The 18268-nt window shown below is 45.2% G+C and overlaps 1 protein-coding gene across 1 annotated transcript in view; it reads right to left on the reverse strand.

The window, feature by feature from the left end:
* LOC307224864 (uncharacterized protein) overlaps positions 1-18268 on the reverse strand; it is a gene marked incomplete at its 5' end in the record, with an annotated part of 180555 nt that overhangs the window by 105776 nt on the left and 56511 nt on the right. Inside the window, 9 exons of the mRNA XM_079992034.1 lie at positions 1404-1541; positions 2007-2123; positions 3853-4125; positions 4842-4997; positions 6774-6914; positions 8851-8886; positions 10445-10483; positions 16884-16925; positions 18208-18243. Coding sequence (XP_079848160.1) covers positions 1404-1541; positions 2007-2123; positions 3853-4125; positions 4842-4997; positions 6774-6914; positions 8851-8886; positions 10445-10483; positions 16884-16925; positions 18208-18243 — 978 coding nt within the window. The remainder of the gene's footprint in view (positions 1-1403; positions 1542-2006; positions 2124-3852; positions 4126-4841; positions 4998-6773; positions 6915-8850; positions 8887-10444; positions 10484-16883; positions 16926-18207; positions 18244-18268) is intronic.

An 18268-nucleotide genomic window follows, 5' to 3' on the forward strand; every position in this document is an offset into this window, starting at 1 on the left:
ACCGCCCTCCCACCAGATGTCAAAGAGAACAACAACTACCAGACTTTTAGAAGACATCTGAAGGCAGCCTTGTTTAGGGAAGCTTTTAATGTTTGATGTATCACAGTATTTTAATATTCTTTTGGAAGCCTCCCAGAGTGGCTGGGGAAGCCCAGCCAGATGGGCGGGGTATAAATAATATATTATTATTATTATTATTATTATTATTATTATTATTATTATTAAACCCAAGAGAGCGAGTGTGGTGTAGTGGTTAAGAGCAGTGGACTCGTAATCTGGTGCACCGGGTTCGCTTCCCCGCTCCTCCACATGCAGCTGCTGGGTGACCTTGGTCTAGTCACACTTCTCTGAAGTCTCTCAGCCCCACTCACCTCACAGAGTGTTTGTTGTGGGGGAGGAAGGGAAAGGAGAATGTTAGCCGCTTTGAGACTCCTTCGGGTAGTGATAAAGCGGGATATCAAATCCAAACTCTTCCAAGTAGACTCTCTTGATGTGATGATAGATTGAGCAAGAGATGTGGGACATAACATAATGTTTGAAGACTGGGAAAGGTTGTGGAGGAACAGGGTCAAGTTCACTGCATGTACGGTGTTAAAGGAAAATATTATGAAAAAGATGTACAGATGGTACTTAACCCCTGTAAAATTAGCAAAGATTTATCATAATAGTGATAATCTATGTTGGAAATGTAAAGAAAAAGAAGGTACCTTTTATCTTATGTGGTGGACCTGCCCCAAGGTGAAAGACTTCTGGGAGAGGATTTATAATGAACTGAAAAAAATGTTTAAATATACATTTATTAAGAAACCAGAAGCCTTTCTTCTTGGAATAATAGGTCCGGAATTGCCCAAGAAAGAAGTTAGATTGTTTTTGTATGCCACAACTGCTGCTAGGGTTTTGTTGGCCAAGAATTGGAAACTACAAGAAGTGCCAACAGTGGAGGAATGGCAGATGAAGGTGATGGACTTGGGAGCTAGCCGACCTGACTGGAAGAGTCCGTGACCAGAAGGAGGAGGAGCACCAGGAGGAATGGATGAAATTCAAAGACTATTTAGCTAAATATGCTAAGATAATTTAAACAGAAATACTTGCAATTACCAGATTGGCTTAGGATTTAAATATGTGATGTTATAGAATAATATGTTTAAAGTTAATAGGAAAAGAAAGAAAGATGTTACTTGACTAAGTAAACTTTATGAGAAATTAGTTTTGGAAAACTGTTACAATGATATACACTGAAATTCAGCCAGGGGGATACGAGGATGTCATTCAATAATGTTAACAAAAGTGGAATTATTACAGTTAGGATTTATGTTTGTTTGTTTTATAAATTTGGAAAAATAATATTTTTTGGGGGGAAAAAACACAAGTAGACTCTCTTGGGTTTCTTCCCCTTAACTCACCCAACTGCTTTCTTTCTCCCTTTTTTGCTCCTTGGGGTTTTTCTTCAGAGGTCCCAGCAGTTCTGTGGATGCCGTGGGTGTTGCCAACACATGCTCTGCAGAATTCGGCTCCGTCTCCAGCTCAAGACTGGGAGGCATCTACAGAGACAAAAATCAAGGAAGTTTTATGACAAAGAAGCAGGTGCTAAAAAGCCCTTTCAGAAGATGCAGACTGCCCCACTGGGGCAGAATGGAGAACTGTGCCAATGCAGCCTCAGCCATGTCTGATCCGTGCTGGATGAGGCCAGTGGTCCACCACTGTGGAAAGGCTGCAAGCAGGATTCAAGCACAAGAGCCTTTTCCCCTTGCTGCCGTTTCCAGAAAGTGGTATTCAAAAGAATTGCTGCCTCCAAGTTTGGAGGCTGAAAATAAACATCATTGTTATTGTTGTTGTTTAGTCGTTTAGTCATGTCCGACTCAGCAGGGTCTAGCGAGGGGAGAGCGTCCCCAGACTCAAATGGGTTTGGCTTGGAATAAGTTCAGCTATTTCCCCCCACACTGAAGAGAAAGAAAATGGACAAATAATATGCATCTTTTTTATTGAGTTCTGGAGGTAGTGCTTACACTGAATAGGTCACCATCTGTCTCCATCTTTTCTGGGGTCTCTGTTACCTGACGTGGTGCATTCTCTAGCGAGTGTAGATGGGACTCTGGATCAAGATGAAGGGAGCTCTGTTCTACCTGAGGAAACAGAATACAGTGGTACTTCGCAACACAAATTCCTCGTAAGACGAAAAACTCGCAAAACGAAAGAGTTTTCGTTTTTTGAGCTGCTTCGCAAGATGGATTTCCCTATGGGCTTGCTTCGCAAGACGAAAACGTCTTGCACGTTTGTTTCCTTTGTCTTGCAAGTTTGTTTCCTTTTTCTTAAAACCATGCATTCACTTCGAGGAGCAACTCATAGCACGCGGTGTGGTAGCCTTTTTTCAGGTTTTTGAAGACTTTGGTGATTTTTGAAGCTTTTCCAAAGTCCGTGCTTCGCAAGACGAAAAAACTCGCGGAACGAATTAATTTCGTCTTGCGAGGCACCACTGTAATGTCTTTTGGGGTGTCATAGGGAATATTAAACAGAACACGAGCCAGTCACGTGCTACTGTGGCACATACAGCCAATGTTGCTTTATTTTTTATTAACGGAAATATCATTTCAAAGATCCAAAAATCAACAATAGCACTTTACTCAGCACGGGTAAGACCACATTGGAAATCTCGTGCTTACTTCTGGGTGTGTAGCCAAGAAGGCTGCTGGGGGAAAAGACTGATAAAGTGAGAGTTTGAAAGAGGATCAGGATCTGGAGGATAAATATTGAGAAAAAGTCAGGATGTCCTGAAATGTAAACATAGCAGCGGCATCAGGGTTATCACGTTTGTTGAGGTCCATAATTTTTGCTTAAGGATCAAGCTCAGAGTATACACAGCTGATAGGTTGGCTTTCCAGGCCAAGTTCAAGGTGTTACTCTTGGTACATAAAGTTCTCGACAGCTTGAGACCAGCTTGAGACCAGTTTACTTGAAAGATATATGCCCACTTGACTGCTTTTATCATTGCTGTTATAAGTGCCACATAATATTCACTCCACATTTTCAAGGAATCGATCCTATAGTGTGGCATCACCTGTTGTCTGAAACTCCCTGCCTATCAGTGTTAAGCAGGTGCCTTCGCTATATTATTTTCAACACCCACTAAACACCTTTTTGTCCGCAAAATTACAGCCATGTAATTTTATTGTATATGTGTGTTTAAAACTGTTGATTTTATCTATATTTTGATAACTTTTATTGTCTGCTTGTTGTTAACGTTTGATCTTATTGGTATTTTCTTATCAATATTTTATATTGTTTTAAGTAAGCTAGAGTTCTTACTGAATCAAAGACCCTGGGCTGAAAAAGATCCCTTCTTCAGTGGATTCCTGGACAAAACAGACCATGCAGATAAGAAGTAAAGGGAAAACTTCCAGTGAAAATGAACTATTACATTTTCATACACACAGAAGAAAGGAAAGGATTTTATTTTAGAAACAATAATACTGATTTATTGTGGACTGATAATTTGTAGAGTTACCTCACTTGTAGATATTGGAAATGTTAAAATACTGTATGTGCAGGAATTAGCAGGTGGATAGCTGATGGCTAAGGATAATAAGTTAACAACAACAACAAAATTATTGTAATAGAAGGTTAATTGCAAGGAAAAGAATGTGAATTAGAAATAACTGGGAAAATAATGGAGCAACAAGAGGAAACTATGGACACATCAATGATGAAGTGTGGGAAACCAATTTTGGGGATAATTGTATTAAATTTGCTTTAATTTGTGGTTGATTTGGTAAAATTTGGGAAATCAATAAAAATGATTTGGCAGAAAAAAGAGGAAAAGATCCTTGTTCCTGGTTTACAATACCAATGCTTTACCTCTCCCTCTGTCTCCATCCTTACAGATGTCTCTTCCAGAGACCCAACTCCATCCTGGGTCGCCAAGATGGCAGCCTCATTAGCTCCTGCCTGCTCCAAAGAGTCCTCTTCCATCGTCCTTTGAGGCAGAGTTGTGCTCTGTCTGTCCAGATTGTCCTTGGCTTTCGCAGCATCCAGCTCCCATAGGCCTGTGTGGTTGGCTGTCACTTCTGACACCACGTTGTCACCAGGATTGCGCTTAGCAGTTGTCATGATCTTCACATCTGCAACGGTCTGATGAAATAAAGAAAATGCAGCTTGTGAGGCGCCAGGGAACATAACTTCTGGGAGCTGAGCCAGCCACTATGTCTTAGAAGGGAGTTGAGGAGAAGCCTAGAGAAACGATAACCTGCTGGAGAACGACCTGAAAATGATTTACAGATGGTATCTAACTGCGAGGAGACTTGTTAAAATGTATAAGACTGAATCAGATAAGTGCTGGAGATGCAATGAGACTATGGGTACGTTCTATCATATGAGGTGGACCTGTAAAAGGGTAAAAGAGTGTTGGGAAATAATTCATAATGAATTGGGGAAAAACTGTTTAAAAGTACTTTTCAAAAAAACAACAACACCAGAGTCCTTTTTATTGGGGGTAATTCAGATGGAAATTCCCCGGTTTCAAAAAAGGTTATTTACGTACCTCAAAGTGCAAGTAGATAAATAGGTATCACTCTGGCGGGAAGGTAAACGGCGTCTCCGTGCGCTGCTCTGGTTCGCCAGAAGCAGCTTAGTTGTCTTTGTAGAACTCAGCAAGGAGAATGACAGAGGCAAAACCAAATTGGTTGGCTCTGCCCATCACTGGCTCTGGCGCCACCTAGTGTTGGCCTCCAGGGCTCCTGCCCTACCAGTTGCAACCGGGACCAGCAACCCAGGAAAAGATGATTCCTTCCCTCCACAAATACGAACCTTCCCCATTTGTTGAGTTTAGTTCTAATCTGAGCAATTACCTGAGCAAGAGTGGCAGGCAGGGAAGTGGGGGGAGACAAGAGATATTCCTCAGCTTCTGGAGATGGAGATTCCAAATCGATGCTCGGCTGTTCTCGGGCCACTTCGGTGGTGCTAGCTAGATGCTCACCGGGAACATCAGACTTCCGTGAGCTCAGCTAAAATTATACACACAAATGTGTTATAGGAATTCTAAGGTCTCGTAATATTGACACACTGCTTAAAATGGAAGATCCCCGAGTGGCTTACATAAAACACAGTCAGAGAATTAGAAAAAAGAAAAATGTATATGCAATATTTAAAACCCCAAATACAAAGAAAGGTATCAGTATAAGGCGGTCAATAAAACATTCAGTTAAATAGTAATAAATAATCAAATGGAACAGGGTGAGGAATCTTGCGAGCCCCGGAATACAAACGTAGACTAAAAGTACAGTGGTGCCTCGCAAGAAGAAATGAATCCGTTCCGCGAGTCTCTTCGTCTTGCGGTTTTTTTGTCTTGTGAAGCACGGCTATTAGCGGCTTAGTGGATTAGCGCTATTAGCGGTTTAGCGGCTTAGCGGCTTAGCGGCTTAGAAAAAGGGGGGGAAAGGGAAAAAACTTGCAAGAACTCGCAAGGCGTTTCATCTTGCGAAGCAAGCCCATAGGGAAATTCGTCTTGCGAAGCACCTCAAAAGACGGAAAACTCTTTCGTCTAGTGAGGCATTCGTCTTGCGGGGCACCACTGTAAAGGTAAAGGACCCCTGACAGTTTAGTCCAGCCACGAACAACTCTGGGGTTGTGTGCTCATCTCGTTTTACTGGCTGAGGGAGCCGATGTTTGTCCGGAGACAGTTTTTCTGGGTCATGTGGCCAGCATGACTTCTGGCGAAACCAGAGCAGCGCATGGAAACGCCGTTTACCTTCCCGCTGGAGCGGTACCTATTTATCTACTTGCACTTTGATGTGCTTTCGAACTGCTAGGTGGGCAGGAGCAGGGACCGAGCAACGGGAGCTCACCCCATTGCGGGGATTCGAACCGCCAACCTTCTGATAAGCAAGTCCAAGAGGCTCAGTGGTTTAGAGCCTCCCCGCGTCTTAGCCATGGACAAATAACAATTATTATTATTATTTGGAATTCATTTTTATAAATAGCTTTTTAAAATAGGAAAATATAATTTAAAAACCATTTTATACACACACATGCTCCGTTAAATTCATACAGAAAATTACAATAGGAACAGCCCGGCACCAGGCCTATCATTAAAAGCAGACAGTTTCCAAAAGCGTAGCAGGACACCGAGGCGGAAATCTTTCTGCCACTGGCTAAAAGCATTCCTGTTCACCCAAACCCACCCAGCCACTTAGAGAGTTCAGGTCATTCTAATCCATGGGTAGGCAAACTAAGGCCCAGGGGCCGGATCCGGCCCAATCGCCTTCTAAATCCGGCTCACGGACGGTCCGAGAATCAGCGTGTTTTCACATGAGTAGAATGTGCCTTTTTATTTAAAATGCATCTCTGGGTTATTTGTGGGGTATAGGAATTCATTCATTTTTTTTTTTTTCAAAATATAATCCGGCCCCCCACAAGGTCTGAGGGACAGTGGACCGGCCCCCTGCTGAAAAAGTTTGCTGACCCCTGTTCTAATCTGTTTTAGTAGCCTAACTTTCACATGTTTTAAGTAGGGTTGTGAAATAAGTATAATAATAATAATAATAATAATAATAATAATAATAATAATAATAATAATTTCATTTTTATTAATATCATGTTTCTAAATATCATAAATATCACAAACCGCCTTTACCTGCCAGCAGAAGGACAACAAGGAGGGAAGGAGCTAGCTGAGTTTCCCTAGGCAGGGAGTTCCAAAGTCTGGGTGCAGGCACCGAGAAGTCCCTCTCCTGTGTCCCCTGTGAGGGTGGCACATAGTGTTGTCCTTCTGCGATACTCACCACATCACCCGTGATCTGCTTAGAACCTTGCTTCTTCTTGGCTGATTTCCCTTTCCCCTTCCTGGAGCCGGCCACTTGCTGGCTCACCAGATCGACCCCGTCCCGGAGGAGCAGGTCAGACAGCTCCTTCAACAGTGCCAGCTGCAAGTTAAAACGAAGAGGCGCAACAGGCTAGATCTCATGAAGCAACCAAGAGGAGAGATTGGTGTGGGCATCCTGCCAAGACAATATGGTCCAAATTCTGGATCTCCTCTCTGTCTTCCCTTTTCCCCTTGCGCTATTGGCAGGCTATTATTTTTTATTAAATTTTTAATCCCTCCCCTTCTTTATAATCACACTTTCATCTAGGGATGTCGAATAACTTACAAAAAAATCATTCAGTTGAAAATATAACAATAACATGCATCAAAATCACCCTCCTATTAGTTATAAAAAGGTAAAGGGACCCCTGACCATTAGGTCCAGTCGTGACCGACTCTGGGGTTGCAGCGCTCATCTCGCTTTACTGGATGAGGAAGCCGGCGTACAGCTTCTGGGTCATGTGGCCAGCAGGTCTAAGCCGCTTCTGGCGAACCAGAGCAGTGCACGGAAACACCATTTACCTTCCCGCCAGAGTGGTACCTATTTATCTACTTGCACTTTGACGTGCTTTCGAACTGCTAGGTTGGCAGAAGCAGGGACCGAGCAACGGGAGCTCACCCAGTCGCAGGGATTCAAACCGCCGACCTTCTGATCGGCAGGTCCTAGGCTCAGTGGTTTAACCCTCAGCGCCACCTGTGTCCCCCTCCTGTTAGTTATACGTAACAGTATATACTTTTGTCCCTACTCATTTATCCTAATTTTCCCCCCTTCCTCCCTCCCCTTTAACACCTCCCCCCAAAACTTGTACTCTCTTCAAATCTTTAACCATATGCACAAATTAATCATTCTAATTTGAATGCTTGGGTTGCCTCTCCCCCCCCCATGCTATCCAATTCCTATAACTTGTCCATTTATTCAAAATCTTTTGACATTTGTTTCCCCATGTATCTTCCATCATTACCTGTTCAAATACAGTATATCAGATTGTATATATGGCAGGCTATTAAAAAGACACAGTAATCCCTCAACTTTTGTGGGGGTTACATTCCTAAAGCCAAAATTGTGAATGACACCTTCAGTTCCATGATGGAAGGAAGGTAAGAGATAAATGTAAGAAAACGGCATGAGGAGTTTAGTGGGTCTACTTAGCTGTTTAGAAAAATAGTTATACAGCAGTACCTTGTCGGAAGCCGAACCTTTCAATTTTCGAATACCGAAAACCCGGAAGTGAACGCGCCATGCCGACTGCCCATTGTACCTCGGTTGTTGAACATTTTGAAAGTCGAACAGTCTTCCGGAATGGATAACATTCGACAACCGAGGTATGATATATATATATATATATATATATAGAGAGAGAGAGAGAGAGAGAGAGAGAGAGAGACATATAGACAGATAAAGGTAAAGGGACCCCTGACCATTAGGTCCAATCGCAGATGACTCTGGGGTTGCAGCACTCATCTCGCTTTATTGGCCGAGGGAGCCGGCATACAACTTCCGAGTCATGTGGCCAGCATGACTAAGCCGCTTCTGGTGAACCAGAGCAGCGCACGGAAACGCCATATACCTTCCCGCCGGAGCAGTACCTATTTATCTACTTGCACTTTGAGGTGCTTTTGAACTGCTAGGTGGGCAGGAGCAGGGACGGAGCAATGGGAGCTCACCCCATCGCAGGGATTCGAACCGCCAACCTTACGATCAGCAAGCCCTAGGCTCTGTGGTTTAACCCACAGCGCCACCCACGTCCCTAGATAGATAGATAGATAGATATAGATATAGATATATACCACAACATCATAAAAATATGTCACAACAATATTAAAATATAAAACCAAGCAATAATTTTATTGAAAAGTTAAAAGCAAGTTAAAAATAAAAAAAGAACTTTAAAAATAAAAGTGCTCCAGGTATAAAGTTCCCCAAACTTAATTTCCATAACCTTAATTCCAGAATCAGTTTTGTCTCTCTGTAGGTCATTTAGTAGGTTGCAACCTACCTTGATGCCATAAGCTTCGAAGAGTTTTTCCAAATCCTGCACTCAGAACAAATGGCAGCAGTAGTCATAAACAGGATTGTTCATCGTGTGCAATGCAAAGGCAAGAGATAGAAAAAATAGTTTTCAGCTGCAGTGTCCCCATGTGGACTGTATATGCATTATAACTCAATGACACCAGGTGGCGTTGTGGAGTTCCGTTTTTGGGAACCCGATTTCTCATGCAAAGCTTACAACGCGTTTAACGGAAACATTTCTCTGATGTGTCTAGATCCAGACAGAGACTCTTAAGTGTAATTAAGAAAAAGATCTTTATTCAAGTAACAAGACAGGCTTGGCAGCAGATGCAGAGTTTTAAGAGTTCAGAATCTGGGAGGATATTACGACAGGATAGAAGGAAATTGAAATGTAATACCTGCTTCCTTTATAAGGTAAAGGGACCCCTGACCATTAGGTCGAGTCGTGACCGACTCTGGGGTTGCGTCGCTCATCTTGCTTTATTGGCTGAGGGACCCACCGTACAGCGTACAGTCATGTGGCCAGCATGACTAAGCCGCTTCTGGCGAACCAGAGCAGCGCACGGAAATGCCGTTTACCTTCCCGCCAGAGCAGTACCTATTTATCTACTTTCACTTTGATGTGCTTTCGAACTGCTAGGTTGGCAGGAGCAGGGACTGAGCAACCAGAGCTCACCCCGTCACAGGGATTCGAACCGTCGACCTTCTGATCAGCAAGCCCTAGGCTCTGTGGTTTAACCCACAGCGCCACCCGTGTCCCACTGCTTCCTTTATAAAGTTCCTGCTTTTTACACTTAAATTCCACCAACTGAGCTCCTTTGATTCCCCTCAGAGCTATCCATTTAGATGCATATGTGTTTACTCTTAATACTCTTAGGTATTATGGCATCAGACATCCCGAGAGAGAAAAGAAGGTTTTTTTTTGTACGCAGCAACAGCAAGGTTGCTGGTTGCCAAGTGATGGAAAGGAGATAAAATCCCATCAAAAGTGGGGTGGCAAGTTAAATTGCTTGAATACATGGAACTAGCGAATATGACGGAAAAGATCAGGGATAGATCGACCCAAAAGTTTAAAAAGATTTATAGGCAATATTGAAAAGAACATTGTCCCCATATTCAAACTTTAGAATGCTTTGAATAACTCTCAGAATTGAATAAGGTATAAAGAACACAAATAAGATATAATACAGGTTAAGTTTGCTGAAAACAGAGGTGAGTAACAAGGAAACGAAGAACCCACAACAAGGAAGTCGGATGTTGGTGGCTGAAATGTTTTTGTGTTTTCGCGTTGTACTGTTTCCTTTCCTTTCTTTTTTTATGAGTTATGTGCTGTTTTTGTTTATTTGTTTGTTTTCACTGTGTCTGTGTTGATTATAAACCAATAAAGACTGAATTAAAAGAGAGAGAGAGAGAGAGAGAGGAAGGAAGGAAGGAAGGAAGGAAGGAAGGAAGGAAGGAAGGAAGGAAGGAAGGAAGGAATTTGCTTCCAGCTGCCACTGAGAAGTTTCATTTTATGCCCACCCTATCGGAGGGCTGATCAATGTGTTTCAACATGCAAACCAACTTTTGTCTGGATTTACCTTGATGTCTGTTCCTTTGCCAGTTGGCCCAGGGTCTCCCTTTGAAGAGAAGCAAAAAAACCTAGGTGAGTAAATGAATCTGTAGGTTCAAGTACAGACCCTGAAATGGAACATTCATGCAGGCAGCGGATCCTTTGCAACCCTGAGATCTTCTGTCGGAGAAGGGGCACAGAAAAGATCAAGGAGATACAGAAACTCCCCAGGGAGGGAAGTTTATACCATGCAGAGTTTGGTAGTTTAGATACGAGACAAGGATAAAGGGGTCATTCCACGTCAGTTCAATGCGGTCATGCCATCCGCTGTCTCAGATTTTGATGAAACTTGGTGTACACCCTTCCCTTATGGTTGAAAGAAACCCCCTTAATTTTTTCCCCTCTATCTCAAACGGTTTTAACTTTATAGCACTTCAAATTTTCGTGAAATCTGTGTTTCTGTCGCTCTTGAGATCCATTGTCTTGTGTGCATTTTAATTCTTTTCTTCATAACCAATGATCAGATCTCTCTGAAATTTTTCGCAGAGCTCAATAACATGATGAGGATTTCAGGGGGAAAATACAATACCACTCAAAAGATTTTATAAATGCCTTAAAAATGTATAAATGTAGTTTTTTGGTGGAAAAATGAGGTTTAGAAAACCTAAATTTTCAGCGTGAAAGCACGATGAAATCAAAACTTTTGATGATGAAAATCATTGCAAAGACATGCTCTTTCTCAACAAAGAATAAAATTTATGGGTCTCTTATGTCTTCTAACAAAATTTTAGAATTTGAAGTGCTATAAAATTAAAACCATTTGAGATGGGGGGGGGGAATTTAAGGGGGTTTCTTTCAACCATAAGGGAAGGGTGTTGTAGTGGTTCTAGGGGTTGCTTATGCGTAAGTTGCTGCCACTCTTGGCTTGGTGGTCTGGTTGAACCCTTTCTGTCTGGACAGCCCTTCAATTCGTGGCTGTCTCAGTCGCTGGCAGAATCTGTCAGTGGGCGTTTTTTGAATCTCTTCCAGCAAAGAAGTTCTTTGACGCCAAGTCTCCTCCTACTCTCCCTGCGCGGAAGTCTTCTGCGCAGGGAGGGGGTGGGCAGCGGAGTACCCGTGCTCTCCCCGCTGGTTTCTGGCGAAGAGTCTTGGAGCCTCCTCTCCAAATCCCCTCTCTGCCCCCCTTCTCCACTGGTGTTACGCTGATTTCCTTCCCCAGCAGATGGGCTGCCTCTCTCCCTACTGGGACCCTCTCCGGCATCCCTCTGGAACCCTCTCTCCTCCCTTGGCTCCGATGGCAGTTCCCTGACATCCACCTCCCCCCAGGACCCCCTCCACCCCCGGCCCTACCTTCTGATCCAACCTCCTCCCTTTTCTCAGCCGACGATGCGGGGAATCCATGGAAAGAGCTGTCGCCCTCCTCGGAAGATTCAAAACCCGCTTCCCACCCACTCCGATGTCTTCCCGCGGTGTGGGCCTCCCAGTCTGATTCTTCTCCCTCTGACACCTCCCCTCCCTCCTCTTCTGAGGCAGGAAAACCCACAAAGTCCTCTTCGTCATCTGTGGTTCCAAATTCCTCCTCCCAGAATCTCGCTAGTGGTTTTGGTTTATCTGGGAACAGGCTGTGGAACTCTTCCACCAAATACCCGTCATCGATAGCCTCAGCGGGAACCCACGTGTTCTCTGACCTGGGTTCTCCCTCCCAAGCTACCAAGTACTCCACCTGGCGCCCTCGCCACCTGGAATCGAGTATTTCCGTGGCTTGGTTGTGGTGTTCCCTCTCCTCTACCCTGCGGGGGCCACCCTCTCCCCCTTTGCCCTCTGGCATCGGTCGCACCCCCGTACATATTCCCATACATCTTCCCTCACCCTTGGCCACCAGAACTGCCTGATGACAAGCAGCATGGTTTTGTGCTGTCCAAAGTGCCCAGCTGTTGGGTTATCGTGGAGTTGTTTGAGTACCTTCCCCCTCAAGGTCTCCCCCAGTACATACAGCGCCCCCTTATAGTACAGTAGCCCTTCCTTTTCCTCAAACCCTCCGTGGTTTTCCCTTCCGTCCTGGAGTTCCCTGATTTTAGTTTGAGCGAACTTGTCGTTTCTAGTAAGGCTGGCCAGTTCTCGTTTCCCAACCAACGCTCCCCCACACACCCATCGGTTCTCGGGGAACACGTGTCGGATCTCCGGTGGTCCCTCTCCTTCCATGTACTCCGGCTTCCGGGAGAGCGCATCTGCTCTTACGTTTTCCTCTCCCGGCATGTATCGGATCTCGAAGGAAAACTTGGAGAACTCCTGTGCCCATCGAATCTGTCTCTGGTTGAGTACTCGCGCGGTCCTCCAGTATTCCAAGTTCTTGTGATCTGTACAAACCTGGATCTTGTGCTGTGCCCCTATTAACAGATGCCTGCATCGGCGAAACGCCGCATAGATCACAAGCAGTTCGCGGTCATACACCGTATAGTTTTGCTCCAACTTGCTCAGCTTCCTCGAGAAAAAGGCACACGGCTTCCAGCCCTTCTTGGCCCCTGGCTGCAAAAGCACCGCTCCAATGGCCCGGTCTGACGCATCGGTCTCCAGCCTCATGGGCTTCTCCAGATCAACGTGCAGGAGCTGCTCTTCTGAAGCGAACGCCTTCTTCAGTCTTTCAAAGGATTGCTGGGCACTTTCTGTCCAGGCGAACTTCTTTTTGCTACTGAGGCAATCTGTGATAGGCGCTGTCAAGTGGGCGAAGTTCTTGATGAACTTCCTGTAGAAGTTGCTGAACCCTAGGAACCTCTGCACGTCTTTCCGGGTTTTGGGGGCTTTCCATTCCAGCACTGCCTGCACCTTGCTTGGGTCCATAGCTAGGCCCTTGTCTGACAACTTGTACCCCAGAAACTCGACCTCTCTGGCATGAAATTGACATTTTTCCAGCTTGACCCACAACTGGTGCTTCTGCAGTCTCTGTAGCACTTCCCTGATGTCTTTGACATGTTGCTTCTCATTGTCCGAATAGATTAAGACGTAGTCCAAAAAGGCTACGCAGTTCTTGTACAGCAGGAACCCCAACACGTGGTGCATGAAAGCTTGAAAGCAGGCGGAGCCCGATTGTAATCCAAATGGCATGACCAAGTATTCAAAAGCCCCCAGGGGGGAGAACATGGTGGTTTTCCATTCATCCCCCTCCCACTGCGACCTTCACTGAGGTTTGAAACCTCGCGCGCGCGAGCGCGCGCCATCTATTTCCATTGGCTCAGCCGCCTGGGAAGGCTGTCTTGGTATTTCCGGAATGCAGTAGTCATGGCAACGTTCCCCTCTCACTTCGCGTTTCTCCTGAGCCCGCGCTTCCTGGCGCACTCCAATCGCAAGCACAGCCTTGGTCAGCTGATCCATCGACTGTGGACGGGGCACGCGGGACAGCTCGTCCTTCACCGTTGGGGACAACCCCTCCTCAAACAACATTTTAATAGGTTCAGAGTCCAGATCCCACCCAAGCCGGTGGATCAACATCGCAAAGCGCGACCAGTAGTCTCTAACTGACTGGTTCCCCTGCTTGCACCCCATCAGTTCCCGACGGGTCACACTTTGCTCCACTTCACTGGAATACATCACATTCATTGCTTGAAAAAAATTCCTAAGGTCCTTCAAAGCAGCATTTTGCGTGGCCATTAGGGGCCTGATCCATTCGCGTGCCCCATCCTCCAGATGCCCCACGATGTAGGCTACCTTCTCCAAATCATCAGCAAAGTCATTATGCTGCAGTTCCAAAGCGTACTCTATTTCTGTTCGGAATGCATTGTAGTCCTGGGGCTTTCCCCCAAACTTGTGTACCAGCCCCGGTACCTTCCTTGCGATGGGGGTGGGTCTGACGTGTGCATCCTGAGTTCGTCTTTCGTCCAGCTGCGCCATCAGGAGAGCCACATGCTGTTCCAAATCTCGGTTCCTCTCTACCAGATTTTGCACTCCAGCTGCTTGCTCTGTCTCTCCGGTTTCCCTGGGTTGGCTCATTGTGCTGCCTCTCTGGAGCTGCGCACAAACAACTTCGGGGACTGACGGATTGCTGTAGTGGTTCTAGGGGTTGCTTATGCGTAAGTTGCCGCCACTCTTGGCTTGGTGGTCTGGTTGAACCCTTTCTGTCTGGACAGCCCTTCACTTCGTGGCTGTCTCAGTCGCTGGCAGAATCTGTCAGTGGGCGTTTTTTGAATCTCTTCCAGCAAAGAAGTTCTTTGACGCCAAGTCTCCTCCTACTCTCCCTGCGCAGAAGTCTTCTGCGCAGGGAGGGAGTGGGCAGCGGAGTACCTGTGCTCTCCCCGCTGGTTTCTGGTGAAGAGTCCTGGAGCCCCCTCGCCGATTCCCCCATCTGCCCCCCTTCTCCACTGGTGTTACGCTGATTTCCTTCCCCAGCAGATGGGCTGACTCTCTCCCTACTGGGACCCTCTCCGGCATCCCTCTGGAGCCTTCCCTCTGCCTCCAGCTCTGATGGCAGTTCCCTGACAGGTGTACACCAAGTTTCATCAAAATCCGAGACGGTGGGTGGCGAAATCCTTGTTTTTTGTGTTGATTTGATGTGGAACGACCCAAAGATGTATACAATAATGCATTGTGTGAAGAAAGTGAAGGTTTTCTTTCTGTCTCATAATACGAGAACCCAATACTGCTGGGGCAGAGCGGAAGGTTGGATGATTCAGGACAAAGAAAATAAAGGATTTCTTGACAAGCTGAATTCAACAGTGTAAAGAAATTTTGATGGATGCAATAATGGAATGCTGAATGGTTTGGGTTTTTATAAAATACGCAGGGATTTATGATATGCAAAATGAACCATGGAAAGAGGAGAAGGGAAGTCATTCATATTTTAAGGCTATTAAATGAGTATTTCTAATTGTAAAACAGATAATTTAATAAAAAAATTATATATCTGTATAGAACTGCCAATAAAGAAAAAAGAAAATAAAGGATTTCTTCGCACAGCACAGAGCTATACTGTGGCATTTGCTTCTGCAAAATACAAGAATGGCAACCAACCAACTCAGAAGAAAGCGGGTTGCACAAATTCATGATACAGCCTTCGAGCTTGTTAATGTTTTAAACATGCATTTATTGTATTTTAAATATTATTGTTTTTATCAGCTGGGTGTTTGCCAACCTGGGCTCCTTTGGGAAGAAGGGTGGGATATAAACTTAAACAATAATTACAAGAACGTAAGAAGGGGATAGAAACATAATAATGAATAATAATAAATCAAGTTTTCCCGGGTCATGTGGCCAGCGTGACTAAGCCTCTTCTGGCAAACCAGAGCAGCGCACGGAAATGCCGTTTACCTTCCCGCGGGAGTGGTACCTCTTTATCTACTTGCACTTTGACGTGCTTTTGAACTGCTAGGTAGGCAGGAGCAGGGACCGAGCAATGGGAGCTCATCTCGTCATGGGGATTCGAACCGCCGACCTTCTGATCGGCAAGCCCAAGAGGCTCTGTGGTTTAGACCACAGCGCCACCCTCGTCCCTAATCGCTAGGTTAGGAAGGATATTAATAAACAATATATCCCCTTCTCCTGCCACCCTGAACATTCCCACAGGCCTGAGCATTTGCAATTCCCAGCAGCTGCCTCTGAGATGGTGTGGATTATCATCTACATGCTATGCCCAGCATCACTGAGAAACATCAGGAAAGGTCTGTGGCAATCAGGTCTTCCTTGCAGGCTTCCCAAGATACATCTGGTTGGCCACTGTGGTCGTGATGGCTGAAATGGACCTCTGCTCTGCCCTAGCAAGCCTTTTCTTATATCCATATGTAAAGCAATTGGGCAGAACCCATAGCACCACCCCACAGCAGGTTCCAGAGCCCTTGGTGTGGGTTGTCTCCAGACATCAGAGCTTTCTCGAAATTATTTTCTGTAAATAAGTTACCGTGCTGCCTACATGTGAAGTGGTGTGAACCTGGACTTCATGTGTGGCAGCGTGCTCCTTGATTTGGCGTGCTCTTCCACAACTGGCACTACCACCAGGAACATCTGGGCTCTTCACTTCAATGTCTTCCACAACTGGCACCACCACCAGGAACATCTGGGCGCTTCACTTCAATGTCTTCTTTCAGTTCTGCGGCAACCGCAACACGGTCGACTGAGGATGCCATGAAGTCTTCGCTCGATGGGCTCTCAAGCAGGAAGGGCGAAGAGGGAACCCATGCCTGATGGGCTTCATTTCACAGAAATCTGGCATCTGCCTCTACAGATTCCGGTGGAATGAAGGGCATCCAAGCCACGGACTGGCATTCTCTGTGGCGAGTCGTTCCATCCATGAAGCAATGCGGTCAGCTGGAGATCCATGTTTGGACCAGGGCCAAGGTTCCCCACTCTAGGTGGAGAACAGCAGCTAAGACCATACCCCCAGGAGATCCACAAAGGGTTTCTACATGAGCCAATGAACTCATCGAAGTCATGCAAGACATTCAGCCATATCACTAATATTTCAGTAGGGGAAGAAGTGGTACCTTCTCTCCTTTGACGGCAATTCTGCTTTCCAGAGGAAGAACCTACAATAGTCAAAGGAACATTGATAAGTATGTGGGGAGGAGAGAAAGTCTCTTTCAGAAATGAGAAGCACCACTTGTAGTTGCTTAGCCATGTTCTCCAAGCACTTCCTCCTTTTTTTTTTTTAAGGGGGGTGATGTAGATGTCTTTCATTCTTTTTACTAAAGGTTTCCATAATACAGTAAGATTCCGAAAACTAATGTAAATATTTTTTTTAAAAAAACAAAAGCAGCTACATAAAGTACAAAAGTACAGAACAGAGTTCTTAAAAGTAGTTCTTAGCCCTTAGCAAACACAGAAGGTAGTAGTAGTAATAATAATAATAATAATAATATTAATAATAATAATAATAATAATTTATTACTTATAATAAAGTAAATAAAGATCTGTGGAAAGCCCTCCCTTCAGATGTGAAGGAAATAAGCAGCTGTCTTATCTTTAAAAGACATCTGAAGGCAGCCCTGTTCAGGGAAGTTTTTAATATTTAATGCTGTATTGTTTTTAACACTTGATTGGAAGCCGCCCAGAGGGGCTGGGGAAACTCAGCCAGATGGGCAGGGTATAAATACTAAATTTATTATTATTATTATTATTATTATTATTATTATTATTATTACCCCGCCCATCTGGCCGGGCCTCCCCAGCCACTCTGGGTGGCTTCCAACAGGAAATTAAAAACACAATAAAACATCAGACATAAAAATTTCCCCATACAGGGTTGCTTTCAGGTGTCTTCTAAAAGTCAGATAGTTGTTTATTTCCTTGACATTTGATGGGAGGGCGTTCCACAGGGCGGGCGCCACCAGAGAGAAGGCCCTCTGCCTGGTTCCCTGTAACCTCACTTCTCGCAGGAAGGGAACCACCAGAAGGCTCTTGGAGCTGGACCTCAGTGTCCAGGCAGAATGATGGGGGTGGAGACGCTCCTTCAGGTATACAGGACCGAGGCCATTTAGGGCTTCCAAGGTCAGCATCAACACTTTGAATTGTGCCCGGAAACGTACTGGGAGCCAATGTAGGTCTCAGCTCTCACCTGGGGGTGTTGCTTTCTCCTCCCAGTTTCTCACCCCAGGAGACCAACATTTTCTGGCTTTCTGCCCATGGTCTTGCATCCACTATCTACCACCACATGAGTATACATACCCTGGGCCTTAATAAAGTTCTTGACTGGAGCAAATCTCCCCAGTTAGCCTGGCTTTTGATCTGTGCCACGTTTGCCAAGCAAGGAGAAACCATCTCTTTCTTCCCATCTTGCACTATTTCCCCAGGGGAACAAGCATTACTCACGGTCTTTCCAGGAGTTCCAGGAGGCCCAGGTTTTCCCTGCAGAAACACAAGACGTACATAT

This window comes from Podarcis cretensis, assembly GCF_951804945.1.
Source record: "Podarcis cretensis genome assembly, chromosome: 10".
Taxonomy (NCBI): Eukaryota; Metazoa; Chordata; class Lepidosauria; order Squamata; family Lacertidae; genus Podarcis; species Podarcis cretensis.